The 27,870-nt window shown below is 41.7% G+C and overlaps 5 protein-coding genes across 10 annotated transcripts in view; 3 read left to right on the top strand and 2 right to left on the bottom strand.

Annotated features, from left to right (window-relative positions):
• LOC119006260 (zymogen granule membrane protein 16-like) overlaps positions 1 to 5,270 on the bottom strand; it is a 19,891-nt gene extending 14,621 nt beyond the window's left edge. Inside the window, exon 1 of the mRNA XM_037074779.1 lies at positions 5,207 to 5,270. Within this exon, the coding sequence (XP_036930674.1) occupies positions 5,207 to 5,237 (31 nt within the window). The 5' untranslated portion in view covers positions 5,238 to 5,270. The remainder of the gene's footprint in view (positions 1 to 5,206) is intronic.
• A 196-nt stretch (positions 5,271 to 5,466) lies between these two features.
• On the top strand, positions 5,467 to 9,965 carry LOC119005341 (TLD domain-containing protein 2). 2 transcript variants are annotated; one of them, XM_037072881.1, is made up of 7 exons: positions 5,467 to 5,594; positions 6,543 to 6,738; positions 7,632 to 7,784; positions 7,871 to 8,023; positions 8,131 to 8,226; positions 8,398 to 8,471; positions 8,634 to 9,965. In XM_037072881.1, exons 1-7 carry the CDS (start codon positions 5,569 to 5,571, stop codon positions 8,770 to 8,772), a joined length of 837 nt encoding a protein of 278 aa, XP_036928776.1. In that variant the 5' UTR covers positions 5,467 to 5,568; the 3' UTR covers positions 8,773 to 9,965. The 2 variants fall into 2 exon arrangements, with proteins under 2 accessions (XP_036928776.1, XP_036928777.1); XM_037072882.1 differs by lacking the exons at positions 5,467 to 5,594; positions 6,543 to 6,738 and adding an exon at positions 7,071 to 7,266.
• Positions 9,966 to 10,550: 585 nt separating this feature from the next.
• hint3 (histidine triad nucleotide binding protein 3) lies at positions 10,551 to 14,835 on the top strand. 3 transcript variants are annotated; one of them, XM_037075132.1, is made up of 7 exons: positions 10,551 to 10,627; positions 10,724 to 10,769; positions 11,813 to 12,009; positions 12,614 to 12,731; positions 12,965 to 13,034; positions 13,475 to 13,601; positions 13,779 to 14,835. In XM_037075132.1, exons 3-7 carry the CDS (start codon positions 11,872 to 11,874, stop codon positions 13,824 to 13,826), a joined length of 501 nt encoding a protein of 166 aa, XP_036931027.1. In that variant the 5' UTR covers positions 10,551 to 10,627; positions 10,724 to 10,769; positions 11,813 to 11,871; the 3' UTR covers positions 13,827 to 14,835. The 3 variants fall into 3 exon arrangements, with proteins under 3 accessions (XP_036931027.1, XP_036931029.1, XP_036931028.1); XM_037075134.1 differs by lacking the exons at positions 13,475 to 13,601; positions 13,779 to 14,835 and adding an exon at positions 13,136 to 13,467; XM_037075133.1 differs by lacking the exons at positions 10,551 to 10,627; positions 10,724 to 10,769 and adding an exon at positions 11,626 to 11,663.
• Positions 14,836 to 14,963: 128 nt separating this feature from the next.
• Positions 14,964 to 17,412, bottom strand: si:dkey-29b11.3 (actin-binding Rho-activating protein-like). 2 transcript variants are annotated; one of them, XM_037075130.1, is made up of 3 exons: positions 17,329 to 17,412; positions 16,864 to 17,113; positions 14,964 to 16,722 (listed from the first exon to the last, which is right to left on the bottom strand). In XM_037075130.1, the coding sequence occupies exon 3, from the start codon at positions 16,682 to 16,684 to the stop codon at positions 16,145 to 16,147; it is 540 nt and encodes a 179-aa protein (XP_036931025.1). In that variant the 5' UTR covers positions 16,685 to 16,722; positions 16,864 to 17,113; positions 17,329 to 17,412; the 3' UTR covers positions 14,964 to 16,144. The 2 variants fall into 2 exon arrangements, with proteins under 2 accessions (XP_036931025.1, XP_036931026.1); XM_037075131.1 differs by having other exon boundaries at positions 16,864 to 17,059; positions 17,329 to 17,401.
• trmt11 (tRNA methyltransferase 11 homolog) lies at positions 17,331 to 27,597 on the top strand. Of its 2 annotated transcripts, none has more exons than XM_037075128.1 (13): positions 17,331 to 17,514; positions 18,666 to 18,746; positions 18,865 to 18,938; positions 19,011 to 19,092; positions 19,217 to 19,309; positions 19,420 to 19,554; positions 19,640 to 19,796; positions 19,916 to 19,996; positions 20,164 to 20,328; positions 20,448 to 20,520; positions 21,020 to 21,154; positions 24,735 to 24,855; positions 27,268 to 27,597. In XM_037075128.1, the coding sequence occupies exons 1-13, from the start codon at positions 17,359 to 17,361 to the stop codon at positions 27,406 to 27,408; spliced, it is 1,494 nt and encodes a 497-aa protein (XP_036931023.1). In that variant the 5' UTR covers positions 17,331 to 17,358; the 3' UTR covers positions 27,409 to 27,597. The 2 variants fall into 2 exon arrangements, with proteins under 2 accessions (XP_036931023.1, XP_036931024.1); XM_037075129.1 differs by having other exon boundaries at positions 18,666 to 18,731.
• The last annotated feature ends 273 nt before the right edge of the window (positions 27,598 to 27,870 follow it).

The following is a 27,870-nucleotide window of genomic DNA, read 5'->3' on the forward strand; positions in this document are numbered from 1 at the left end:
AACAACTCCCAGCTAATCAAAAATGGGCAACGAGGTGGAGCGTGGGTGGGAGCTGAGAAGAGCGGAATGAAGCCGAGCTACTTGAACAGGCCCAGGCAGCTCCAAGCTACCACGCTAGTTAAGGCTAATGACCTCAACTAACAACTGTGTTCATTAGAAAAAGAAGTGGATCACCTCATGTTGTTTGTATGAGTGATCACAGAATGACTTGTGTTTATTCAAGTTAAATTAGCCCTGCGTCTGTGTTTGTAGTCAGTTTAACATGAGGCTCTGATTGAAGCCAGAGGCTCCAGTTCTGTCTGTTAACCTGTAATGTCTTTTGTTTTTGCCATCTCTTCTCTGTACGTTGAAGAAAAGTACATTCCCCCTTCATTCAGCAGCCAACGGTAGATTTCAGCAGCACAGTGGTCCACTGCTTCATACAGGCTGAGAGGCCAAATGTTAGAGAAATCATTTTTTGAATCCCTTAAAGTTTAGAAAAGAAACTCTAAGCTCTCCTTGACTCTGGGTGTTTATTCCTCCTGGAGCTCCAAAACGCCATCGTCTGTCTCTCTGCTCTGGTCTGATAGAATAATCAACTGCACAGCAATTCCATAATGTTCTACAAAAATAATAATAAAATTGTATAGAAATCGAATATTGTTATGAAAGGGTGTGAAACCGCAGCAGGAATGTATACCGCATCGTCCACTTCCTCACACTCGTGCATGGTACAAAGAAAATGGGGACTTGCTTGTGAAGACATTGCTTCGTGATGCAAGTAGCGCTGAGAAACATCATAGCTTCAACACACGAACCCTTTGCCTGATTGTAAAGCCATTCATATATTTTCTCCAATAAGAAAATATTTCTCTGATGCTACATCAGCAGTGGGAGGCCACAGACTGCCAGTGATGAGCTCATGCTATCTCTGCTTCTCTGAATACAAACAGCTCTTCAGCCAGACCACAAAGGTGATAAAGGTGTTGCATGATCTTACAGTGGAAAAGCCAATGACCGTATCTAGCAGACTGTGTTCAGGGAGGCATTTGAGTCATGATTATTCATACTCCTTCGAAGCTGCCGCACAGCACTTGCTTGATTTCGGTATCGCCATCAGAATCGCCATCAGAATCTGTGACCTTTCAACTCGTGTGTTGAGCGGACTCAGTGGTCAATATGACTTCCTATAAAACCAAAGATGCATTCAGCAAGTTAAATACAATTATTCATGATTTAGTCGATCACTGTGCCTTTTGTGTATATTGACTGATTCTTGCTTTCCAGGTAGCTCGAGTCCCACAGCTGCTCAGACTGACCTGATGTACGAAGAAAGAGGTTTGATTCAACCTTTATGTCGAGTCAATACTGTTTCAAAGCAAATACAACACTGATTTCATGTGAAATGTTTGTGGGAAGAGGGTGGTCTTGTTGAAGCGCACAGGAGACATGAGGCATCTTATATGTTTATCAAACAAAACAATGGCATCAACCTTTGGATTGATCTACCGGTGATGGTCCCCCAGGCTATAGATTTCCGAAAATCCACAAGACTCTTTCAGCTTACTCGTGCACTATCACTGTTACATAGGCTACAGAGTTGCCCAACTTGCATATATAATTCGTAGATGACATTCCAAGCTCCAAAATCCAGGAAGGTTAAAGAATAAAACAAGACCTAATATTCCAACCTTCAGAGGGATTCTTGTGTGTGTGTGTGTGTGTGTGTGTGTTCTCTGTAAACCAAGAAAAATTAGAATGTTGGCTCACGGAGGTTTTTCCCATGGCTGTTTGGAAGCATGCATGAACAGAGAGGGTTTACAGGAATTGGAGGAGAGGTGAAGCAACAACGGCTCTGCAGCGACCGACTGCCAAGAAAGTGAGGAGGGCGTGATGCGCCTGTGTGTGTTTCTTTGGCACCCACAGCCTCTGGAACTATGCCAAAACAATGTCTTATGGTCTATTCACAATCATTAAGAAAAGTTTAATGATTTACAGTTACAGAAATTGTTGAATATAATCGTATAACCCGAAAACAGATTGAATATTTGACTAGAATATTTAAAAGAAGGCGTTCTTTTTGGTACGGTTAGTATTTCATGACCCACAGTGTCTTCAGATATATCCTCAGTGTTTCATTTTATATGAATAGATTTCTCCTTTATTCTGGTTTTCATTTGCTTTGATAGAAAGAAGTAAATGCTCCCACATGTTACAATTTTGTAAACTTCTATGCGGTTCATTCACTCATGCATGTAAGTGCAGTTCACTGCAGATAACAATGATTTTAAAGACTCCACCTGAAGACAAAACATTATAAAAAAGACTTCTTCTGCATTTGTGTGTGCACATGTGCAGGACTGACACGTACGCATGTATCAGGTGTGCATATATGAGCGTGGACGCATGCATATCTGCTGGTCTTTGCACACATGTATATATATCTGTCTTTTTAAGTGTGCACATCTGTATATCTGTGTGACTGTATGTTTACCTATCGATCTTGTCTGTGTGTCAGACCAACACAATTGATCTCCTCCATCCCATTTCGGTTGTGTAAGAACATCATGGGTGATTGTTGGCCCCAGAGTGTTAAGATTTCTTTGAAGAGCAAAAGTGAAGCTGGAAATCTGTGTGGAATCTCAGTTTATAAGAGCCAAATCAATTATCTTGAAAGATCAGCCCTCTACCATCTTAAAAACAAAAATCAGTGGTCTCTCATCATCGAGAGAAAAGCGAGGGAAAATCCTTTGAGCCTGTCTCTATCATTTCACCCATTTGGCATGGTTTCCCCTTATTATCCTGTATTTTTATCTTGATTTGAAGTGATTATGTTAGCGAGAGTGGTGGCAGAAATGCTGCTGATTCATAACAACGATTGATGTATTTGCAGAAAGGTTCTCACTTGCTGGCCGTCGAGTGTAGTCTTTGTGGTGTGCTCAGGTGACATGAGGCGACACTTCCTCGTACCAACTCTAAATCAGGGGAGCCTGCCTCTTATATCTACTGCATGTCCCCAAAGAGATGAAACGCCCTGCCTGGAGATGAAGACGCTGCCACACTGAACACTAAAAACCTTTCTTTTCATGATTGCATGAAGTTTTATAGTGTGTGTGTGTGTGTGTGTGTGTGTGTGTGTGTGTGTGTGTGTGTGTGTGCGTGTGTGCGTGTATGTGTGTGTTTTGGATATTTAGACATGTCTGTGATTGTGTTGCAGTTTCATTGTCACATTATGCTTCCCCATGTATGAAATACCATATACGAATAAAGTTAGACTAGACCTATCTAGATATCGGAGCATAGATGAACCACCCTGTCATTGTCAGTGATGTAACTTTAAAGGAGATATTATTCTTGTATTTGTCATTTTGCTGTATGTATCATGAATCAAGCTTTCATAACGTGTGTTAAAATGATCTGCTGTCTGAGAGAACAGTGGAAAGATTAGGCATCAAAGCTGCTCTCATAAATGGGATTACTGCTCCGACAGTTGAAACATCAGGCTGAGAAGTCTGCTTATTTGTGCGAGCAACATAATCCTAATGACCACAGACAGAAGGAACAGACACATCTGTAATTCTGTTTGAGCATTAGTGTGGAGAGATAAAGGCCAACACTGGAAACTGATCAAGTTTGAATGGCTGGTACTGAACATTGATTGTTTATGAATGGTCAACACTGCAATAAAGGTCTGCTGCTTTGATTAAATCTTGACATGAAGGATTGAGCCTGAGACTAATCCTGATAGAACGGAGACTGTTAAGATAAAGACTTCAAATGACAGATACAGATAGATAGACTCGAGATTAGTGTCATTGTGTCCACTGAAAGCAGACAACAACAACAACAACAACAACGAGATATACCCAGACACACACTTACACACTGAGCACATGAAGAGTATCTGAAGGAAGCCAACACATCTCCGTTATGCAACATCTAAAATTCCTGACTAGCTTCCAAATCTTGTGCCAGCCCTGCTTTACAGACGTCTTCGATCCAGACCACAACCATTCCGTTATGCACTGGTTACCCTTCTCTGAGAAACTGACATTTTAGTCTGCCCACACAAAAAATAAATCACTCCCACTTTTGGATGGATCAAGGGACACTTGAGAGAGAGAGAGGCAGAATGACAAGAGAGAAAAGAAAAGAAAAAACTTTGAATGGGGAACAAGTATCCAGATCCTTAAAGTACCTGATACTGCAGTGTCAAACGCTCAGTTACAACTACATAAGGCACACAGACATGTGATTAGGTGAGTACCAGTACTAAGGAGCGAATAAGGATTGAACCACGAATGAGTTGATAATGAGTGAATCGCTAATAAGTAATTCCTGAATAATTACTGATAACTTAATCAGTTACTCTTTGTGTGCATCCCAAAGTAAACAGAAGCAAACTGAGTAGTTCTCAAGTATTTCCTATTAATCGTAGATTATTTAATCAATAATTACTCTTTTTGTGCCATGTTAAGTAAAACGATCCATCACTGACTAGTTACTACAATACCAAGTTTTTCCAGGGAGATCACAATAAATTCTTTCATAACAGACCTTCAAATATGAGCACATCAAAGCAACGTCTGCGCTTACAGTGTATTTGAAATCAGAAGTTACATAAAAGCAAATTCACACATTTTTTCATGTTTTCACTTGATTTCTTACCTTCTCTTTATATATAAATATCATGTAAGGTGCTTATTTTCATGCTTTTTGGCTTCTTATTCAGAGAAGTCCTTCCCCACCACGTTCTGAGAACAGCTTGTTTATTCAGTTCATGTTACTGAGTTTGTATAATTACTTCATTGATATTGTAAAAATTAAAAATTCTGACTTTAAATTATTCTCCAAAACTACATAGAGGCCCTTTAACCAAGAAAAAACAGAGTGACATAGCTCACCAGCACAAAGCTGTTTGTATCATTACTCTGAAGGGCACACAAAACGACTAACTATTTATGACCTATTTAGTAATTAATGAGTCTACTTGGTATGTACTCAGGATGATGTCTCGCTTTACTCTAGGGCGCACAAAAAGAGTAACTTTAGTAAAGTCACGAATAGTCAATGAGTTGTTACAGTGCTTTGATAGAAATGTCATTTACTTTTCACAGTGGGACGAGACAGATGAGCGCCAGACAGACCTGATATCCGGGAAGACCGCGAGACAGATACAGAGATTGGAAGTCACACTGAAAAGACAGTGACAGACAGAGAGACAGACCTTTATCTTTATGTAAAGCCGTCAGCTTCATTCACTGGGCTTCTACCTTGACACGGTGACTGCCTGAACTCGAGCCAAACTTAAGGACAGGGACCCAGAGCAGGTCAGGTTAATGTGTCACCGCATGCAGGCCCAATTGTGAAATCCATGTGTGAATATGTGCAGGCCGAGCAGAGCTGTGAATAGTCGAAGGGAGGGTTTACGGTCAAAGGAGCTTATCTCAGCGATTGATCCTCTGGTATAAAAGGCCGGCGATGGCAGAGTCTCAGTGTGGACATGCTGCTTCAGCACTGAGCCTCCAAACCACCTTCTCTCTCCTTCTCCTTACAGTGCACCATCCACGCCTTCCTCCTCAGTCAGCCATGGGAGTTGCGTACAGTGTCGGAGAGTAAGTGAAACATTACTTGAAGACAGCCGTGAACATTGTTATGCTGCGCGCTGGTCATGGTGGTGTTATCTGGAGGTGGAATTGACTGTATGTTGATTTGCTCGTGTCAAATTAGCAAACCGAATACCTCACAGTCACCAAGTAAAGTGGATTATCAAATTATCAAAGTGGAACGTGCTGAAAACTTCTACTTTACTTGGTCGTTTCGAGGTAGTCAGTTTTCCACGCTTTGTCAGATTGCACCGTGTAATTTAAGCAAGAAAACCGGAGCCTAGACTTGCAAAGAACATTTTAAATCCAGCGTTCTGCATGTATGTGTGCAGAGGAAGCATGACGGCGTCATTTTGTCGAACCATTGCAGTGCAGACTGGAAGGGTTGGAGATTGTGCGTCTGTGTGTATGACAGGAAGAGAGGGAGAAAGGGAGGGGAAGAGAAAAGAAAGAGAAGAGAAAGAGGCTTGATCGAGGCCAAACAATACTAACGTCAAAGTGGCTTTAAATTGACTTCCAGGATTTCTGGAGTACTGAATTGCCCAGAAGTGCGTCTGTTTGTTGAAACCGGAGATGCCGACAGGATCCAGTTGAAAAAGCTCCAAAAAAGGGGTTCTCCAGCATTCAGGGATATTCAAGGCATGATTCACTCTCCTGCTACTCAGGCACGGACATGTCTAACCAGATGTTAGTGTATGGAAGAGTGCCTTTCACTCAACTTGTTTTGTTTTTTCTCTCATGGGAAATAGAGGTTGGGCCAACTGTCAGTATACCTGTAAACACGCAGCAACATTACATGCTCAGTATCACGGTGATTCATTAACTTAACATTATGTCACTGTGAGTTAATTAAAAGCCACAACAAGCTGCATGAATACGCTAAAATGATCTATTCAGTTACATGACACATTGATTATCTGCAAGTAAAAATGTACTTTGTCCCCTTTGCTTCTCCAGGGTTGACCACCTCTACACATTCTTTGTGCAATGGTCACCGGAAATCTACACCAAGGGCAACAAGAAGCGCCGCCACCCCCACTACCTCATCAGAGAGAAGCAGCAGAAGCACTACCTGGTGGGGGAGAAGAACAAGGTGGCCGTGATCAACAAGCTCCTCAGTAACCCCGTCAACCCGGCTGCTAACAACTGGGAGGTAAGCTTTTGCACAGAGGTACAGAAGCCCCCAGGGGCTCCTTAACTGCAGGCTTAAATTGGGTCATGACCCGACGCGCTACAGTTTAAACATCTGGAGACAAATATCATCAAGCATCCTCGATTTACAGTAACTGAGGCACCAATGTGCTTGGCAGTTCTCCCAGTCGGTTGTGGGAAATCCCACTCTCTATATATGGACATCCTCTCCCCCCCTCTCTCTCTCTCCACTCACTCTTTGCATCCGGCGCGTCACTTTCCTGTTCAGAGGAAAAAGAAACTGTTCGGTATCACAGCCAACCAATGAGATGCCCCTCCGCTCGAGCCTCCAACCAATTGCACGCCTAACAACAGAGAGTGAAAGTTAATCAGAGGGTACAAAAGTGATGACTGCCGGGCGGTTTGTCTAGCAGACATGTGGTGCAGCGGAAGGCACAGCTTGACAGGCAAAACAGGAGCTATGAAGCTGCTGCCAGAAAATATCAAAGTGCTTTATATTGCTAGTGACTGTGTGGAGCCCTATGTTGAGGTAGGACTGCTGTATTGTGTGTAATCATGTTTGGAGATACTGTGCTGTACTGTATGTATGGGGTATGGGTAGAATACTTCACTCTGAGTGCAACGAGCAAAACTGTTTGTTTTCACATCATCCATACACCATCCAGCACCTTATGATGCTACTGCGTTAAACCCATCCCTGCATCTGGCAACTAACTGATGCAAAAGTTTTATAACCTTTCAATTTGACGTCTGCACTGTGTCTAACGGAGTCACTCGGCCACAGACCTGTACATAATGTATGTGGAGGAAAATCTCAGAAAAGCAACAGTGGGGTATGTGTGAAAAACAGGAGTATGAAATTGCTTGATTTCTAACCCACCCGCCCTCCTCCAGATCATCACAGTGAAGGACCCCAAACGCCGCCTGAGTCTGTGCAGCTCGGAGGACTCTGAGGCAGACGAGCCCGACTACCAGAGAGAAGATGACGATGCCCTGCCCGTCCTGGGTGACGAGAGCCAGCTGGTGGATGGCTACCACCTTAAGAGGGTAAGTGACTGCAACGTTTCAACATAATCAAGCTGGAAGATGAGGAAAGTTTTCCCCGTCATTAACACCCTCCCCTTCTCCAACAGCTGGCTGCACACTTGCCAGCAAGGACCCAGTGCCATCCGTGGCAGCTGGTCTACAGCACAGCCATCCACGGGAGCAGTCTGAAGACTCTGTACAGGAACATGGCGGGCCTGGACAGCCCTGTGCTGCTGGTCATCAAAGACATGCACCAAAAGGTCGGCATCTTCATCATAACCCAGAAAGCCTCCTCAGTACACAAATGTTAAATTTTAACAGTATCGCTGTGGATGCCCTTACTGACCCGGTGTCTCTGTCTTTTCAGGTATTCGGGGCTTTTTCTTCCGATCCATTCAAAGTCAGTAAATACTGCTACGGTACAGGAGAGACCTTCCTCTTCAGCTTCAACCCAGACTTCCAGGTAAGAGTGGAGCCATCTTTTTTACAACCACCCATTTACAAATAATATCTAACAGCAATCTAAGAAACAGTGTATGATTACGAGACAAGCATGAATTGAACTTATTTCGAAAATTGTTCATTGGGGTTTGTCCACAAGTTTTTTTATGTGTCACATTTGTTGTTTTCGCAGGCATACAGGTGGAGCGGTGAGAACTCCTACTTTGTGAGCGGCAACCTTGAATCACTGCAGATTGGTGGAGGAGGGTAAGTCACAGTTTATACAGCAGCAGCAGTCATAAAGTAATAAAAAAGCAAGGCTGCAACTGCGAGATACCTGCGACTATACTACCTGTTATCTGAGAGCATAAGGCATGAACCACTTTGAAAAGATCTGACACCGATTTGTGCATGTGTTGTAATCCACAGGGGCGGTTTTGGCCTGTGGCTGGATGCTGATCTGTACCATGGTTCGAGTTTCTCCTGTCCCACCTTTCACAACGAGTCTCTCTCCACACAAGAGGACTTTGTTGTACAAGACCTCGAAGTCTGGACCGTACAGAACTGAGAAAAAGATCCAACTGTCCTGCCCGGGGTAATAGAATTTCTAGACTCCAATGAGTACATGTGGTTTAGCCACTCCTGTACAAAACCTGATAGAATGGTTGCTACGGTCTGTGCACCAGGCACAGACCAGCCCACATACAGTCTGAAGACTGTTCGAGAGGTTCTTGGACTGTACTTTGTTGTTATGCTGGTTTGATCTTTGCCTGCTAATTCAGCTGGTTGGATGAAATCCTGCGATTCAGGGTCCCACTGCTCTAAACTGTACCGGCTATTCATCAGTAGCCCCGTGCTAAGCCCAGTAAGTAACTGGCATCTGAAGCTTTAAGCCCTCCGTGCCCTCCATTGGGTGTGGGGAGCATTATGATACAAAGTTCACAGTAGCACCGTTGGATAGAAAGTTTGTAACAACTGTAAGCACATTCAGTATGTAAGGAAAATGCTTTTTTTTTTAACTTTGTCTGTTGAACAACCAAATGTGTGATGTGAGATTTTATAGCGTGTGGTTTTTACAGTTTGTAACTCTTTGTGTGTGAGTGTGCATACGTCTGATCTGCTGTCATGGCCCCAAGGTTTATGAAACACATGCTGTAATGGGCCATATAAATATTTAAGACAAAAAAAGTTATATAAGGAATTTATGGTAAAAACACTGTAGCACGATATGGCCCACGGTGGCCTGTCGGGACTCTAACTGTACTTCTGAGATTTTTCTTGTGTGAGGTTTGCTCTTTTGTTGTCCATTTGAAAACTACAGCTGCAGACGGAGACCTGTCCGTTCAGGTAAAAAAAAAAAATAAAAAAAAATAATAAAGGTATAGGATTGCACTATAAACAACTTATTTTCTGTGATGTGTCCCATTTGTAGAGGAAGCAACCTCAACTGTTAACCGTCACTTCTGTTTTTTTTGGTGATACACCTACCTGCCTATTTCCATATATGGACAGTGTATTCAAGATAACATTTCAGATCGTTTTACTATCTATATATTTAAATGTATTTTTAAGAAAATTTAAACAGTTTGTTGCTGTATGTCTGTTTCTTTTTACATTTCTTTATGTTTGTTTGCCAGGCAGTGCCGGCACTGCCAATGTTGTTTTGTGGAACCACATTAAAACTTTGTCTCTCCAGGTGAAAGACAAGGTTTGCAAAGCATTCATATTTTGTTATGAATAAACCCTTAAAACATCACCTTTTCCACTGAGGATGTTGTTCTTTCATACTAAAGAGACAAAATAGAATCAACCTGTATAAAAACTGTCATATTTGTGTGACTCTAATCTATAGCTGCATCAGTGTCGCACATGACATAACATAGGTACTGACACAACAAACAAACACACACACATTAGGATAAATTGAACAATCACAATATATCCATACATTTCTGAATATTTACAGAGAAAGAGGGAACAATAGAGAGGAATTAGAAGTTCCATAAACATTATATTACTGCAAGCATGCTGTCCCAGACAACAGATGGCCACCTGAAAAGGAACTGCCCTTCCATCAGACCCAGATGACACCACACATACAGCTGAACATGATCAAAGCCCTGCACTCTGCTTTCAGCCCCAAACAACCTGAATAGGAATATTGAGACAAAGCAAATCAAAATTGGTAATCCCTTAACTTACACATTGCTGTTCATTTATCTAGTTAACAGCATGCACTCTGGACAAAGTGCCGGTCTATCACGGGGCTCACACACAGTCAAACACATTCACACCTGTCGGCAATTTAACGTTTTCAAATAATCTGACTTGCCTGACTTTGAACCACAGGAAACCAACGACACACATGCAGGGATGGGTTACAAAGATAAGGTTACTCAGGCAGTCACAGGTTCTAGTCAAAAGTAAAGATGTCCTGATTATGCTTTTTAGATTCTGATCTGCTGATTCCAAATTTGATCAAGTGTTAATTTGTTTTCTATGTGTATTTACTTTTTTAGCAAAGCTCTGCAGTGCTCATAGTGTAGAGAAAAAAAACACATTAGGGTAAGTAAAGCCATTCAAATGTTTTTGACAGTAGAATAGTCCCCCTTTCATACATCACAGGTTTACTTTGATGTTTCATATAATTGTATACATAAAAATGATATGTGGAGTGTCACTTTAAACATATAAGAAGGGTTGGGAATGGATTAAGACAGCCTCGTTTCATTTCAACCACAAGCAAAATAGTTTCAAGCTACAAGTTCAGAGGTTGACATGCAAAATACCACGGAACAAGGTTAGAAAACCACAGCGGATTTCCCAGTGATGTAGGTGCTGTGGTAAACAAGAGGAGTACCTTTTATGTGTGTAGCCAGGAACTAACTGTCTCACACACTGTAGGTGGAGACAGAAACTGAATAGAGAAAAATACCTAAACTTGTTTAGTTTCGCTCAATTCATGGATGCAATCTTGGGATCATTTGAAATTTCATCATTTGATATTGAAATTTATGATTTTGTTATTTGTGCCCATAGACACTTAAAAATTGAGGTTTGTCCTAAGTTATTTGTTAGTTTCTGACTTTGAGAAAGTGGAAAAAAAGAAAATTACTGAATCACTTAACTATTTCCTTAACTTAACTGGCTGGCTATTCCATGTGATCTTCTTTTGATGAATAATACCAGTATAATAATTCAGGATATTTAATAATTTTTCCCACTACCTTTTACTGAGCTCTTTGCCAAATGCCTCAATCTCCACTTTTCATTCGGACCACCCAGTGCAAGGAATGGCTGTTTTTATCCAAATGTGTTCAAAGATCTGTCCTTTGTGTTGTAAGTAAACAATCCTTTCCACTGTCTGGATCCTTAATTAAAATACAGGGAGGCGTTTAATATACAAAATCATGATGGAGCCTGATGAGTTAGTGGGAAACATAAATGAACTGAATCCAGGTAAGGACCGTTGTACCAAAAGAGGCAAAAAAAGACATGAAAAGAAAAAGACATGGATTTTGAATCAGGAACCACATCGCTCTCTTGTGGCCGTTTTCTTCCATTACACTGCAGTGCTAATCGGCAATCTTTCGGTTTCCCCTTGACAGATCGATGAGTTCTGGGATCGATTGAGCAGCTCCTGATATTGACAGCTCATTGTACAACGATGGCAGCAGTCGAGGCGACACAACCTGCCCAGGCTGATATAGCCAACACTAGCAGCGCGCCGGCCGAAGGATATGAAAAGAAATGTATTTTCTGCAAGATTGTTAACAATGAAATGGGCACGGAGCTTCTTCACTGTGTGAGAATATTGTCATAATGAAATTATACAGTGCCAAGCTAGCTAGTTAGCGTTAGCCTGTTGCTTTTGTAAACAGCAGCCTTATTAGCGGTGTAACACATACTGGATTCGTGAACATGTAGCTAATATTAAATGTTCATTGAGACAATATGAATGAACTGAGCAGGAATTTAACTATCACATTTGTCTTAAATACTAAAAGTGAATATTCTTATTGATTGGCTGGGCTATTGTGTTTTGCTGGGTGTGCCTCATGTTTCTCCTTCAAATACACGACGCTATTGTGCGTAGAAAACAGGCGTGTTGTGTCCACTCCGTGCAGGCATGTGTTAGCTTCCAAGCTTTGCCAAAAATATGTTTTACCATGATTATATTCTGCTACTTTTACTTTTCATAAAACACTGGAATAGAGAACACGATAAAGAGCTGAAAAAAGCCCCCAAAGTCAATGAAATGGACTTAACACCATTACCATAACAGACAAACTTGGTACAAAATTAAATTGAACTTATGTGAATAGTATTTCATACCCTTTCACGCCTCCAATCCTTGAGCTGATGTATCAGTTTGTATTTCCTGACTTATTCATTTATCTCCACTGCAGGATGAGGAGATCTCATGTTTCAGAGACATCAAACCCGGAGCTCCTCATCATTACCTGGTCGTCCCAACCAAACATGTTGGAAACTGTAAATCACTCAGTAAAGAACACGTGCCTTTGGGTGAGATTTAAACTCCACATCATTTTACTGCTGCCTGTTGCTGTTGCTGTCCACAATTTGGGCCATCTGAGACAATTACAGTGACAGTGTCTTGCCAGCCGATCCTGACTGGAATTTGTGTCTTGTGTTAACTACTTGGGAAATAAATACAATAAAATCAGCAATGCTATACTTGTCAGACAAGGAAAGTAGAATTTCAATGTCTTAACGTACGCTTTTGTTGTCATACTCAGTGAAGCGAATGGTGGAGACAGGGAAGGAGATCCTCCAGAAAAACAGCGTAACAGATCTCAGTGATGTCAGGTGAGATTTTTTCAGTGTTGCATATGTAGTTTACTGCTCTTCAAACTGATAGCTGGTGGTGGTACTGAGGCAGCTCTTGTCACTTGATAACATTAATCCAGGGTCAAAGGTCACTCCAGTTATTCTGTGTACACATCATTCCAGGGTGAGTTGTCCTTTTTGTACCAATCAGTACCAACAGACAACACTGTCTAGCCGAGGGGGACAAGCAAACAGTTCACAGTGATTACAGCTTTTGATAAACTTGATTATCAGAACACATCATCACAGTATTCATGTAGTGTAAACTGAACTGTATTTACCAAGTGAATAGTAGCAGTTAATCTAATGTCAACTGTCACAGATTATCTTAAAACTGGTCACTGATTAATTGTTTAGTTTTGTAACATCTGAACAACATCCCTCCTTTGGAGCAGTGAAGCCCTTTTCTTTGTCTGCAGGTTTGGTTTCCATTGGCCCCCATTTTGTTCTGTCACACACCTACACCTTCATGTCCTGGCACCTGCAAGTGAAATGGGCTTCATGTCCCGCCTCTTCTACAGACTCAACTCCTATTGGTTTATCACAGTAAGGCCCCCCCCCCCCAATCCTTGTGATTGCTTTCAAATGTGTGGTGTCTCTCTCTCTCTCTCTCTCTCTCGCTCTCTCTCTCTCTCTCTCCATATATATATATATATATATATATAATATAATATTAGGTCAGGTGGTATTGATGTCAGACTGATTTTTGTTTGTGTGTTGCAGGCAGACCAGCTGATCGAGCTTTTAAACTCTAAAGGACAGACCGACTGATCACTTCAGATCCAGGTCCTGCGCTGGAACCACCTTTTTGCAGATGCCATTCAGTTGCCATGCCAGTAAAAAAAAAAAAAAACTGGTGAAGTATTTGTAACAAGAAACCACTTGGGTTTTTTATTTTGGTATGAAAACTTTTCAGACTTGAGGCCAAATACAGGCTAAAACTAGCCAAAACATTGTGTGTTGCTGCTTGAGACAGGTCACAAAAATGTTCGGGGATTATAAGTAATTATTGTTTTAATGTTTTTTTACCGAAGTTAATTAAACATCCATAAACCGCTGTTATGAAATGTATTTATGTTATGGACCAAGTAGGAGACAGTGTGATTGATATATTAATCACCAAATAAAATGTTGAAGACAGTCTTTATTTTGACTGAATGTAAAGGTAAGCTGAGTGTAACAGTAGATGTATTGAGATGGCATAACGCAGTTGTAATACACGTGTTTGATTTCTTGACATGCAGGACTGCCTTAATACTTTGCAGGTCTGATTTTATGCATGTAGAGCTGAAATCCTTTGAAAATAATTTGAAAGGTTGAATGTGTAATTCATATTTATTGACATACCATATTGGACGGCTGTGTAAACAATGTGCTCCTCTGCCATATTGAGTTATCTTTTTACTGATGGCCAGTTTTTGGCTTTGTTGGATGGGTCAAAGCACTGTAACCCCTGTAACCTCATTAACTATTCACAGGGTTCCTTTACAGTGGTCTTCCTCTGACACTGTGAAGTATGCTCCATGATCAGAAAAAGCACTGAAATATAGTGGGGTATTTGCTTACACAAGCTCATTTATTTTTAATTTGATGTAATGTGTTAAGATATACTATAGAGTATGCAAGTAAGTGACTGTTCACTGCATGAAGTGAATACTTATGCTTTACTGCAAGGCTGCATATTAAGGAACGTAAAGACAGAAAATCATACTGTATGTACTGTACGAACTGGTGTGCACTTTAACGGATTTAATTTAGAATAAATAATATATCACTTGTTCTCCGTGTGTTTCTAATGTAGTAACTCGTAGATATCACTTTACACTCTCTCTCCCAGTCATCAGTTGAACTACACCAGTCGGTGCTTACATTTCACAAACGCCCACAGCAACACAATAACAGACAGGATGCTGTTTCTTTCCTTTATTATAATACCGTAATGACATAAGCTGTACTTGGTAATTTATCAAAATACTATGTCCTTGTGATAAAAAAAAAATGTGCTTGTTTGCATGGCCATTACTCTTAATAGCAGCAGATATAATGGCTGTATCAGTCAGTGTACAGTTTACAATGTAGTTCTCCGTTGCAGCTGCATTTTCAGTTTCTTGTGCATCCCTTTCAGTGTGCTGCAGGTATACAAAGCTTCAAACTGTGTTGAGGTTTCCTAAATTACAGGGCACACTTGTAATAAATACATGCACCGAAGCACTCAAGCCAAGTAGGGTCAAGTTCACCCTATAGCACCATATTGTCTCACAGGCAGCCTCATGTTCTCTTTGGCTTTGGTTCAGAGTCATTAACCACTCTGACTTCACTTCAGCTGCTGACTCATCTTCCCTCACAATAAAAAGCTAATGGAGGAAATATAACGTAAGGGGTTGGGAATGTTAACTTTTCCTACTGTTATTAAGACCAGGGGTGGTTTAGCAATATATTGTATGAAAATATAATATACCATAACTTAAAATGTCCCCCCTACATCAGCTACAAATGTGGACATATCAGGATCAAACTCTCTTAAATATAATTTACATCTGTTGCATCTCTGTTGCTAAATTTCAAATAATCGCCAATATTTCTATCGTTTTTGTATAATCCTGTCATGAATTGATTCCCTTTGACATGATTGTTGATGGATGCACCTTCTCTTAAGTTACAGATGCTATCAAATGCTTTGATGACATGAGCTGCTAACTGGTGTTTCACCTGGTACTACACAAATCCATGACTGTGTTTATATTTGTGATTAACTTGTGTTAGTCCATTACTTTGTGAGTTTTTACAATTTTTTTTTATACCCCAGCGTGTAGCTGCACTTTGGACAGCAGACTTGTTACCCTGTGAGTCAGCTAGATGTGCAGGATCACAAACCATCCAGCGAAGGCTTTAAGTTGTTAAAGCAGGAGAAAAAAAATAGCTCTCTGTCAAGAACAGTTCTGTAACTAAAGCACATTCAATCAGGTCCTCCTGGTGTCTGAACGCTACAGTCAGTGCTGACATGAAGTAGCAGTAGTATCTATATTTATAGTATATTTGCCACTGCATATAACATGAATCAAGGCATAAATGCTAATCCAAGTTTCTGATCACTGCAACAGAGTGATAACTACACGGTCATCCTGCCCCTGCCACAGCATCTCCCCCTCAAAGTCAACCAGCTTCTGCTTCCTCGCTCGCAGAAGGATTCCCACCAGTTTATTAGAGATGGTCACATAATGCTCAAACAGTTTCCCAAATTCCACAGTGGTCACTTTGCCGTCGCAGTCGCCTCCATCCCCGTCTTTGTCTCTCGGCTCTCCGATGTTCCTTATCACCTCACACAGCTCCTCAACCTCTCTGCTGATGTGTGTGTGAGCATCCTTCCCCCGCTGCTCCGTCATGGAGCCCTGCAGGGGCCTTCCATAGTCGTCCTGGCCCCTCTGAGGGACCACCACACTGGGCCTGGTGTCGTGACTGAAGGGGTTGTGCTTCTGGTACTCCTGGTGCTCACTGGACCACTTCTGCCAGTTCTCTTTTAAGCCTTTCACCGAAGCAATGCACACTGCAGTGTCATCACTAAACTGAGCGGGAGCTGGGATGTCATTTTCAGTTTCCATGGCCGTGGTGACCTGGCTGTTGGTCCCCATCACTGGCTCCACTGAGAGGAGCAATGAATAGCTTTAATCTGGTCATTTGAAAAGAGAAAATAATACACAAAATCAGTTCATAATCAAATCTAGAAGAAGTGAACATGTTGATTTGCATTTAATCTGTACAACCTGTCAGAGATTTGGATATAACAATCATCAAACATGATCAAACTTACGTGTCACACACTGACTCGATCCTCTCTCCACCTGCAGCAACGAGTCATTATAGCCAAAGTGCAAGTAAATCCTGTGGTGACACTGTTACTAGTTGAATTTAACAACACTGCAGCACTGCTGACAGCAGCAGGAGTGCGGATGCCTTTCTGTCCCAAGCCCAAACCAGTCTGATGGACATCTGCCTCGGCCAGTGACCTGTTAGAGAAGATCCAGGCAGCCAATCAGTGACCAGAAAGGGTGACAAGGTGCCTGTGAAGAAAAGCAGATTACAGCCTGGAGAAGTTGATCCGAACACGCAAATACAGAGCAATGAGTTATTGAGAACAGAAAGCTGCCTGTCCGCATGTTACTGTTGGGCAAAACAAACACTAAAGCTACTTAAATTGGACAAAGTCAATCAAAAAGTCACAAAACTGGTTGCCCGCCTGTTTTTATGTACAGTTTTAAAATATTTGATATCATACTGGAAGAGAAGGACTCATTCTTTTCCATGTATGGTTATTTGGTCACCAGGCGGTACTTTGAGTCAGCCCCTGGTTTCGACCCGGACCTGTTTTGAATCCGCAACAAAAATGGCGACCACCAACAGTCGATCATGCCTCCAGTACCTACTGCACCTCGCGCATGATAATTTGGACTTCAGGTTACCGGTAACCTCATTAAATTGCTCACAGTTTACACTCAGTTCTCATTGTGAATGTCTACGTGTTTTCTTGGAAACTTCGGGATTTGACAGACAACAGCTCCTCCTAGCTTGATGTGCTACATTAGCTACATGCTAATTCAAACTGTAAAAAAAAAAAAACTAAAAAAAAAACAAACAAAAAAACCAAACATCTGTTACTGCAGCAGTGGGACTGGATTTAGGCGTTGGTATCACGTGAGAAGTTGTTATTTTTAATCACATGATAGTGACACGTTCACACATTTCTCCACTTGATCTCTGAACTCTTATCGACATGTTGATAAACTGGTAATTAACACCTGATCACATGATTTATAGCATAATCCTGCTCATCTGTAATAAATATAACCATATATGACCAGTATGCATGTGAGCACACCTGGACAGATGGATATTGTAGACTTAGTGTGCAGTGTACACGTGTACATGGGCAGAGTTGTCTTAACAAAAATAATAATGATAATCCACTTGATCCTTATAGAGGCATTTCAATGATGTTTAAACTTGGGAATCAGGTTGGGAATCTTTCCTAGGAGTACTGCTCAGCCTGTATAAAACAGCTGCGTGGTTTCTAAAGTCTGTAAACATGTTTTTCCAATATTTTACTCTTGTGTCAGCCTGCCAAACAAATTGGGATTGGTGATTGAAAGATGTGGACACTCAGCAAGGAGGCTCTTACTAAAACATGCCATTACATAATGTAAATTGTATGACCTAGTATTTTGAAAGGTTGACCAGACAATACAATACAGTACATTTTTTTTAAGCTTCTGCTGCAACATGTTTGACCATACTGTCTTCAGTTTGTCTTTCTATAAACTAAAACCTTGAGTTATTCAAATAATGTAGTGATTGAAAAATATGATATTTGCCTCCTACCAGAAACTGGAAATAGTCTTGTTAAGAACACATACCTAAAAATTGTACTTAACCACAGTACTTGAGTAAATGTACTTAGTTATACTCCATCACTACTCTTAAGTCCTGCAACTTGTTCAAAGTGCAGTAGTAAATTGCTCTTATGGTCCCCTTTTAATCTATTTGTAGGTGTTTGGTTTTCCCAGTAGACTTTAATTCATACATCTGTGTTCATGATTTATGTGCTCACTCTTGCAGGAGATTAAAGCCTTGCTGGCTCTCAGAGGAAAACAGTTCCAGCCTATTGAAAACTTCAAGGAAAAGGTTCGCAAGACAAATGTAACTGCTTAAATTCTCATCCATTTTTTGATGGTTTGAAAGCTGCCACATCAAGAGGTTTCTGTTGTCTTCACCACAGTTCCCCACAGTCACTCCTCTTCTTGCCCCTTCTCTCTAGTCTCCTTTCTGGTGTCTAGGTGGTTTGTCTGAGGAGGATGTCCGCGGCATCATGGCCAGATCTGTTTGTGCAAAGTAAGTGTTATAGCTTTCATCCATCTTATTCCGTGACCTTGTTCTGTAACTCATGTTGCTTCATCCTTTCAGGTCTGCTTTTGAGCTGTGGGGCCACGGACACACCCACAGTGAACTCAGAACATCCCTCTTGAACTACCCGTCAGAGAACATGGTTGGTGATGCTACTGCTTGTGTTCATATTTCTGTTGGACAGACTGATCGCTGCATCTTCAGCAAAGCTTCCACATGAGTCTAAGCTGATGTGGTTCATTTCTGTTTGTGCTCTTTCTCCACAGTCACCGTTTATGGAGAAACACTCAACTTACAGAATCAATGTCTACACCTTCAACAAGACTCTGGAGTTCGCTGACAGAATCAAAAAGATCGATGTGAGTATTTAGGTTTGTGCGTGTGTGAAAACACAGAAAACTGAGGTGCATTTCATCTCTCAATGCCCCTGCCTATTTGCAGAACGTCATGGTCTTTTCTCTCTCGCCAGGCTTTGGATTATCTTCCATTTGAAGGCACAGTGAGCCTGAAGAGCCCTCAGCACGTCTTCTGTTTGCTGGAAGATTACGGAACAGACCCCAACGACATCCCCGATCATCCATACTACATCTATTTTGGCCGATGGGTGAGGTGCATTTACCGCTTGCTTACATTTGATTATTAAGCGGCTAGTCTGCAAATTAACGCTCTCTATTCTTTACACACTCCAGATAGGGGATGGACAGCGTGAACTGATCCGCTCCCACAGCGTGAAGAACAGGCACTTCATAGGAAACACCAGTATGGATGCTGGGCTCTCATTCATTATGGCCAACCACGCTAAGGTCAAAGAGAACGATGTCGTCTTTGACCCGTTTGTCGGCACAGGTGAGAAGATGCTGGTGCCGACTCTCACACATGCATAGCTACAGACAGTTTCTGTCCCACTTTGGGAAAATCTGTGTTGATGAATGGCCTCAGTTCTTTCTGTTTCCCTTACGTTTCAGGGAGCCTGTTGGTAGCATGTTCCCAGTTTGGAGCCTACGTCTGTGGATCAGATATTGATTATAACACTATTCACGGCAAAGGTATGTTTTGTCAGCTCAGACCTTACATGGCACGTGAACTGTAGTCTTACTTTGATATTATTTCAAGCGATTTCTGTGTTAAGAACCAACAGTGGTGGGGTCGTGCTCCGCCAGCTCTCAATTTAAGATACCTTCCGAATGTCTTCAGAGTGCCTCTGTTTTTTCAGGTAGGTCAAGTCGGAAAAACCAGAAGTGGCGAGGACCTGACGAGAATATCAGAGCCAACCTGCGGCAGTACGGAACGGAGGACATGTATTTAGACGTCATGGTGTCGGATGCGTCCAAGCCTGTGTGGAGGGAGGCTGCTCTGTTTGACGCCATCATTACTGATCGTAGGTCCTTAGGTTTACACTCAACAGACCAAGATTAGATATGCCGACTGTGAAAACTGGGGATAAATGTTTTAGTAGCTTATATAATGACCTTTTTCATCTGTGGTCCTTTTTGTCAGCTCCGTACGGTATCCGTGAGTCCACAAGGAGAACGGGTTCCCACAAAGACACTACCAAACCCCCTGACGGCTTGTAAGTTCACCGGGCTCACTGTGACTTAATGACAAATGTAGTGGTGAATTTCCCATAGCCCTTAAAGTTATTTTCTGACTTTTCTCACGCATCATGTTAAAAGGTCCATTGTGTAGGATCTAGTGGCATCTGGTAGTGAAGTTGCAGATTACGACCAACTAAATACCTGGTGCCACATCCTCTCTTTCCAAGCATGCGGGAGAAACTTTTATGATGCCAAAAACATGATAACCTGGCAGTGCAACACGGTGGGCTCTATAAAAAGCTGACTCCCTCAGGTGATAAACACAAATAAAAACAACATTTCGAATGTTATATTCCATTTCTGCAAAAAGACCCTCCTAAATCCTACACACTGGACCTTTAGGTCGCACATTTATTGTCCTAATAACCTTGCAGGTCATTAGCAAGGTAAGAGAAATGTTGTTTGTGATGTTAATCACTGTGTTCTGTTGCTCTGCTCTAAACCTGTCCATGTTTATTTGATTCCTTTGCCCAGCTACGTAGAGTCTCACGTACCCGTCTCACAGGCGTACCACCTGAGTGACATCTTCACAGATCTGTTAAACTTTTCCGCCCACCGCTTGGTCATGGGCGGGAGGTTGGTCTATTGGCTTCCTGTCTACAGACCAGAGTAAGTATGCAGACCTATTGTATTGTGTCATTTGCGATGATATAAAGTGTTTTAGGCAGATGAGCCTGCTGCTACAGTCACCATTTCAAATGACAGTAACATGAATTTTAACGACTTGTGTTATTTGACCATTCAAACTGGATCTGTGACAAATTGTTTTGTTACAAAAGCATGCTGCGGTGAATGGATATTTATTTTTTGATACAGATTTTTACCACTGTCCTCAGTGGTTTAACTTGAAAACTCCTTTAGCTTAAATGGTGCTTTTTTTCAGTTAACAATCTGTACCAGTAGGGGGCAGACTCATACCAGAAACCAGAACTGCATAACCCAGGCCTGTCCTGAGCGTAACATTTAAATCTATTGGTGATCTAATCAATTACCTAAATAAGCAAACAAAATATCACAAAGAATTATCACAGTATAATGTCAACATTAATAAAATCTAACCAATGCCTATAATAAATTAGGCTTTGTAAGTTAATTGAGGGAATTGTAAATGTAGCACATTCAGTAGGAAAATATCTGTTTATAAATCTGTTTTGACAAATGAGTTAATGAGCTGCTAAATGCTATAAAACCCTGCGGTGTATGTATGCAGCTCTTTCAGGTTGGGTCCAGCAGACTGGCACACACAACGCTTTTCCACCACACTTTTCCACCTCCCAGCGTTTCCCCATAACACTATTCCATTCCTGCTCCTACAAAGTAAAACACCGTCCTGCACGTGTAGCCACCTGTGTGAATGGCATTGTTTATACAGAGCGGGGTATACAGGTGTGTTGAGGTTTTCCTGCCCAAACAGCTGGGTTACAGTAAACCACAACTGACGGCTCCTTTATATGTCGGCTCTATAAGCAGGCTCCTCTGAAACACAGTTGTGCATTGTTAAATATTGTGTGCATTTGCAGAAATTGAAGTGCTGACTCCAAATGCAGGTGTTTGGCTGTAAAGCTCTGAACCACAACAGAAAGAGGCAGGAGGAAGAGAAATCTTCTGGTCACTGATTATAAGACTGGGAAGGAGATGAGATGAGATAATCACATATGGATGTGCATGTACAAACACACCTTATGGGACCCCATGTCCCTGTGTGTGTGTATGTGTGTGTGTGCGTGTGTGTGTGTGTGTGATTGCATCTCTACACGTGCATGAATGTGTGTGGTCTTCTGTATGAGCCCATGCATCCATGTGTGTCATCATGTTCACACATTTGTCTTTGCTACTCATCTACCGGTGCTCGACTCTGTGCCTGTCAGAGCGCCGTGCCAAAATAAACGTCTGAGGCCAGTCCAGCCAGATATGTGAACTATCTGTCTCTGCAGGCTGACCTGCGTGTGCGTTTCTGTGTACTATTGCGTGTGTGTTTTTGGATATGTGTGTAAGCCCAGCCTGTCTCCTGGGCCTAATCTGGGGCTCAACCGGGGAGATATCAGGTTTCTGTCACCCCCACATATGTGTGTATCTGCGTCCATGGCTGTGATAGAAACAGTGGGGATTTTGTGTGTGTGTGTCTGCTTCATGAGAATGGCAAGGCTGTGTGTGCGTGTGATGACAGGTGACACAAGTCCTGTCGGCAAAAAGACGGCGTCTAGACCACGTCGGACCTGTGACACTCTTTTCCCTTTCTGCCCTTAAAAAATAAATGAGGGAAGAAAAAGTATCAAGACAGATGATGTAATATCAGTCATCACGGTCATAAAGGAACTAATTACAACATAAACAAGTGGAGCGAAGAAATTAAGTGGCGGTATTGTCAGAAGTAAGGTGATACATGTGTCATTGAGTATAAATGAGCCATGTTCTCATTTTCAGGTCATCATAATTCATTTCAGTTTAAGTTTCCAGACATGTTGGCAAATCTCTCATGTAGTGGAACTGGCACTTTTACTGGACGTCAGCAGCCACTGTTTCAGCATCTGATTTAGCATCCTGCACAGTTATGAACACAATAAGTTATGGGTCAAATAAATATCACGTTTTGTTTGTTAAACACAGTATACATTGTGTTATTTTAAATCCTGTTGGATACTCACCTCCCACCTGCCTCACCACGTTGGTATTATTCTTCAAGGTTAAAAGGAAACGTTGCTGATTTTCACCAGAACCAAGCGCTGTCCAACTCACAGTAGTTTTTTCTCTTTTCAGTAAGAGTGTTTAGTGGCCTGGTGCAGCCCAATCGCATTCTGGTTATTGTAGACTGTCTATTTTTGAGCCAAAGTAAATACTGCAGCCCCCTTTCTCTGCTTTCTCTGGTTGTGTAACACCAATTAAACAAATATTTGCATCTTTCTGCTGCATAGACAGCCACTTTTATGAACAGTGGCGAAATACTTTGTGAAGGTCCCATATTTTGCTCACACTTATTTAAGGTGTCGACTAGAACATATTTACATCCTTTGATGTTCAAAAACACATCATTAACACATGAGTAAGGCCCTCCTCTCGAATAGCTCAGTGTGCTATGATTGCTCAGCTTCCGCAGGCCTGAGCATACACCGTCCACGCTGATTCTGCATCAGCTCTGCTGGTGTTTTTGCAACCAGGGCTATGCTGGTGGTGTTTTATTGTAGTGACATCACAACCTCAAGGAAGAAAGCTTGTTCGAGGGCACAGATTCTGAATACGAGCGCTTTTCCGTGGATTGAGTGTTGACTTTCACAATATTTATACAGCACCTAGAACTGCTTTGTGGTCAACAAAAGGAACACCACCTTCTACGATACTGGACCTTTGAGTCTCATAAAGAATAAAGTTATGTTTACATTTCCAAAACAATAGAAAAGTTATGAAAAATACTGTTTGAATTAGTGTGACAGCAGAGAGCACTAGCATTTAGCATGAAATTGTCCTTTACTAAGTCATAGACTAATGGAAAAAGAAGCTCTGGAGGTGAAAGACAACCCCTGTGCCTCAACTTAGACGTTAACATTAGCTCAACAGGTAGGACTCTCCACTAGTGACTTCTGATTGGCAGGAGAGAACGACCGCCAGGCTGCATCACCACCAGGCCATGGCAACAGGGCAGACAAACAGTGAAATCTGGCTGTGAGTCGGGACTGTTGCTGCTGTGATGGTGCTACTGACACAAATATGCAAACACATACATCATCCACTGTTAATAGGCCCTAACCTGGCCTGGCTGGTGATGACAGAGCCAGCAGTCGACCTGTCAGGTCAGAGTCACTTTTTCCACCTCCGTCTTTCTTTGCACAAAGCGAGCCACCTTTGCTGTGGTTACACTGCACTGGTCCGAATGTTTAGAGATTTGATTGGTGGGAGAGAAACAAACCGAACGGGGCAGTGGAGTGGTTGGCAAAGAGAGTTGGCAAAAGCGAGGTAGTAATTTTGACAGGATTAGTCTCTGTCTGTATCCCAGCAGACTTTGTCTGGCCTCCAGACAAAATAGGAAGTTGATTGTTTTCATGAGGGTCTTCATTCCTCTCAGGTCTAGTTCTTTAGGTAGTACTGTCAAACTGTTTTATGCCCACATGAAGGAGACCGCTCTTTGACTTGATTCTGTGTCTGACTTATGGAGACTGATGTGTAACTTTGAGTGTGTATGTGTCCCCTTTTTCAGCTACAGTGAGGAGATGGTGCCTCTCCATCCGTGCCTGCGGCTCATCAGTAACAGTGAGCAGACGCTCTCCAGCCACACCTCACGACGCCTGATCAGCATGGAGAAGATCAAGGAGCCAGAGGTGTGTGCACACTGGGGATGTTAATGATAAATCAGTAATTGATTCATCGTTGTTAAGGATTTGACCAATTAAAGATGTATTACCCTACAATCAGCGATGGTCACAAATTGATCAATTGATCTTTGTTCTCTGTTTGCAGTTTTGTCCATAGAGGAATTCTTAGATTTTTGTTTGTTACACGTTAATTGATTATCTAAGAACAGACTTGGTTTTTGTCTTTTGGTTTGGTCCATTTCAGACCTGGGAAATGATGAAACTACTGTTTTCCACCATTAAATCAAGAAAATAAGTAGATGAGGGCCTTTGTTTTTTGCTTGCAAGGGTGTGAGGATGTGCAGAGATGTAGGCTCAGTTTTCTGGCCACGGCTATCGCTGGCATGGAGGCAACATTGTATGACAGTACTTACACAAATGTCTTATGGGATGAAATGGATAAGTTATGACATTTTAAATCCAAAAGGTCAAAGGTCAGCTTCACCGTGACATCATGATGTTCTGCAAAAAGTGTTCCACAAAGTGCCGTCATTCAGTGCTCAGAAACAGCAACTTCAGTGGTGTGTGGAGGTATACATCCGCAAGGTGGCAGTTCTAGTTTATTTCTATTGCAACTCTTTGTTCCATTTTTGTTTCATAACTGTATTACTGATGTCATTGTTCGGAACACACAGTGGCAGTGTCGTTTGCTTGATGTGCAGGAAAAACAAGTTATTTTACAGAATGAAAGACATTTTGTTCTTCTGAAGTGCCTATGAATACAAATCACATTTTAAGCATCTACAGCTTTTCAAATACATATTGTGGTTGCATTGTTGTGAATGAGATCCCATCTGCACAGTGTGAAGCTTTTGTGTGCTGCAGGGTTGTTGACTGTTTTTCTATGTGTGAGCATAAACAGCATCACGGATATGATTTTGTAAACTGAAAGCATGTGTGTGCATGATCTTCTATGTTTATTTCAGAGTTGTTTGTATACGTAACCACACGAGTATGTGTCATGTTCATGTATGCAGATAGTGCGCATATGTGTGTGTTTTCTAACATGTCACCACGATGGAAGTGATGGTGTCTCCGTGTCTGTCTGGGGGTAAATCCTCACCATCTGGCTATGATTGGCTCATCTCTTTTATTCTGGGACCGTAAATGGCTTAATCACACGTCGTATGGAAAACAATCCATCTTTGGATCTGACATCCACTCCATTTGGAAACCCCAAATTGCTCCCATAAAGAGCCTTGTAAGACACGCACACACAAACACACAGTTGTTTGATCTTGCTGTATCTCACTGGTATCAGTGTCAGTGTTTTCCTTTTCCAGATAGACCTCAGTCTTTACCTATGTGCACTCAGTCGCCTGGGTCAGAAACTTGGTGTGTGTGCGTGTGTGTGTGTTTGTTTGTGCGTGTGTTTTTATCTGTGTGTGTTGATTGTGTTTGTGTGTCTGCGATGCGTGTGCATGTGTCCACAGTAATTTCTGTGTTGTGACAGTAAAGGGGCCAGCCTAATTGCCGTAAACATTTCCAGTTAAACTAGTGCAGAACCGGCTCAGATCTTCTTATTTATGGGGTGAGACACAAAGTGTTTGGTGGCCATAAAAACCTTGTTTTTCTACATGTATGTAACCCTCCACCTGTATGATTGTTGGCAAACACTGAGTGCAATGTTTTCAGTTGTTTGCAACCATGTCCCTCTGTCCTTATTAACTCGGGGTCATGGTTACGTTGTCAGTCTTGTTTCCAGGTTGCTTGGCAGCACGAGAAAGCAAAAGAGAGGTGTTCCTGACAAATTACAGGCCCAGCATCGGAGTCATCACTTTCAACTCAACTCACCTCATTATTCCTCTTCCCAGCATCTCTCTTCTCCCCTCATCCCTCCGTTGACCAGCGGCTACCTTACAGCCAAGACAAACTGTTTAACTGAAGAGATTCATAACAGCTCATATACATTGTGGATATACACGAGTCGTGTTCCTCCATGCAAATATGGAAAAAGTATGCTAACCGCGTGATGCCAATATCGCTTTTTATTGACTGGAAAAAATGGAAAAGCTGTTTCAGCGTATATTACATTTATATTAATGTAGTGTTATCACATTTTTGTTCTCAACACATGCTCAACACATGTGCTTTTTGGGGATAGAAAGTATAAACTGGCAGCTGCTCTCTCTTCTCTTTCTTCTCATAACACTCTTTAACATGCTGTAAATCTTGATAGCAAAATGTGTCAGGGAGGATGAAGTTTTATTTTTCACTATCGAAAAAGGGAGAGGATGAAAAACAATGTACTCCAGTCTGTATTCTGCCATGTTAATGTGGCTGAATGCTGTTAGAAGCTCTCTTCGTTTGTTTGTTCCAATTGGCAGCACAGTCAGATTACAGTAAGTATATTCAGTCTCTACATTTGTCTCTTCACAGGAGCAAGACAGTCTAGCTCTTGGAGCAGACCCGAGCTTAAGCCCCTACCAGGGACACAACGCCTTCAGAGAGAAGTATTTCAGCGGAGTAAACAAGAGAAGTGGCAAGGAGGAAAACAAACCCGAGGTCAACGGAGAGTGAACGAGTCAGGTGGTAAAAAACAACTGGACGCGATGATCAGGACGTGCATGTCGGTGGACTCAGAAGGGAAAATTGTTAACTTATTTGTTACTCTTTCTTAATTTTTAAAAAATCTTTTTCAACATTTTGATTATGATTCTTTTTAAGCCTCTCGTTATTGCTCTGCAAATAAACTGAAAAAATACGAATGTCTTGTCCTGAGTGCTACCTATTAAAACTGCAAGATGGTCACAACACCCACAGTTGACTGCCTGAATGGTGATATCAGCATTTGTTAAGGTACTTTTATAAGGGCACACAGTGTGTTATTTATCAGAAGCACTCCAGTGATTTAGTAGAATGCATAAACAAATCCATATATTATAGAGCACTGGATCCTAAATTGCCTATAATATTCTTTGATAGTGTCTTTAATAACTCTCTCTGTGCATTTTATAGTCTTTCAAACTTGATGTCACCTGT

The sequence above is a fragment of the Acanthopagrus latus genome, chromosome 17 (assembly GCF_904848185.1).
Source record: "Acanthopagrus latus isolate v.2019 chromosome 17, fAcaLat1.1, whole genome shotgun sequence".
Classification (NCBI taxonomy): Eukaryota; Metazoa; Chordata; class Actinopteri; order Spariformes; family Sparidae; genus Acanthopagrus; species Acanthopagrus latus.

Coding starts and splice junctions, on each gene's coding strand:
- LOC119005341 (XM_037072881.1), top strand. CDS start 5,569: ATGGGAGTTGCGTACAGTGTCGGAGA. Junction 6,739..7,631: donor CGGCTGCTAACAACTGGGAG/GTAAGCTTTTGC, acceptor GCCCTCCTCCAG/ATCATCACAGTGAAGGACCC. Junction 8,472..8,633: donor CTGCAGATTGGTGGAGGAGG/GTAAGTCACAGT, acceptor TGTAATCCACAG/GGGCGGTTTTGGCCTGTGGC.
- hint3 (XM_037075132.1), top strand. CDS start 11,872: ATGGCAGCAGTCGAGGCGACACAACCTGCCCAGGCTGATATAGCCAAC. Junction 12,010..12,613: donor GCACGGAGCTTCTTCACTGT/GTGAGAATATTG, acceptor TCTCCACTGCAG/GATGAGGAGATCTCATGTTT. Junction 13,602..13,778: donor ACTCCTATTGGTTTATCACA/GTAAGGCCCCCC, acceptor TGTGTGTTGCAG/GCAGACCAGCTGATCGAGCT.
- si:dkey-29b11.3 (XM_037075130.1), bottom strand. CDS start 16,684: ATGGGGACCAACAGCCAGGTCACCACGGCCATGGAAACTGAAAATGAC.
- trmt11 (XM_037075128.1), top strand. CDS start 17,359: ATGGTTATTTGGTCACCAGGCGGTACTTTGAGTCAGCCCCTGGTTTCG. Junction 17,515..18,665: donor ATTTGGACTTCAGGTTACCG/GTAACCTCATTA, acceptor TCACTCTTGCAG/GAGATTAAAGCCTTGCTGGC. Junction 20,329..20,447: donor TGACGCCATCATTACTGATC/GTAGGTCCTTAG, acceptor CCTTTTTGTCAG/CTCCGTACGGTATCCGTGAG.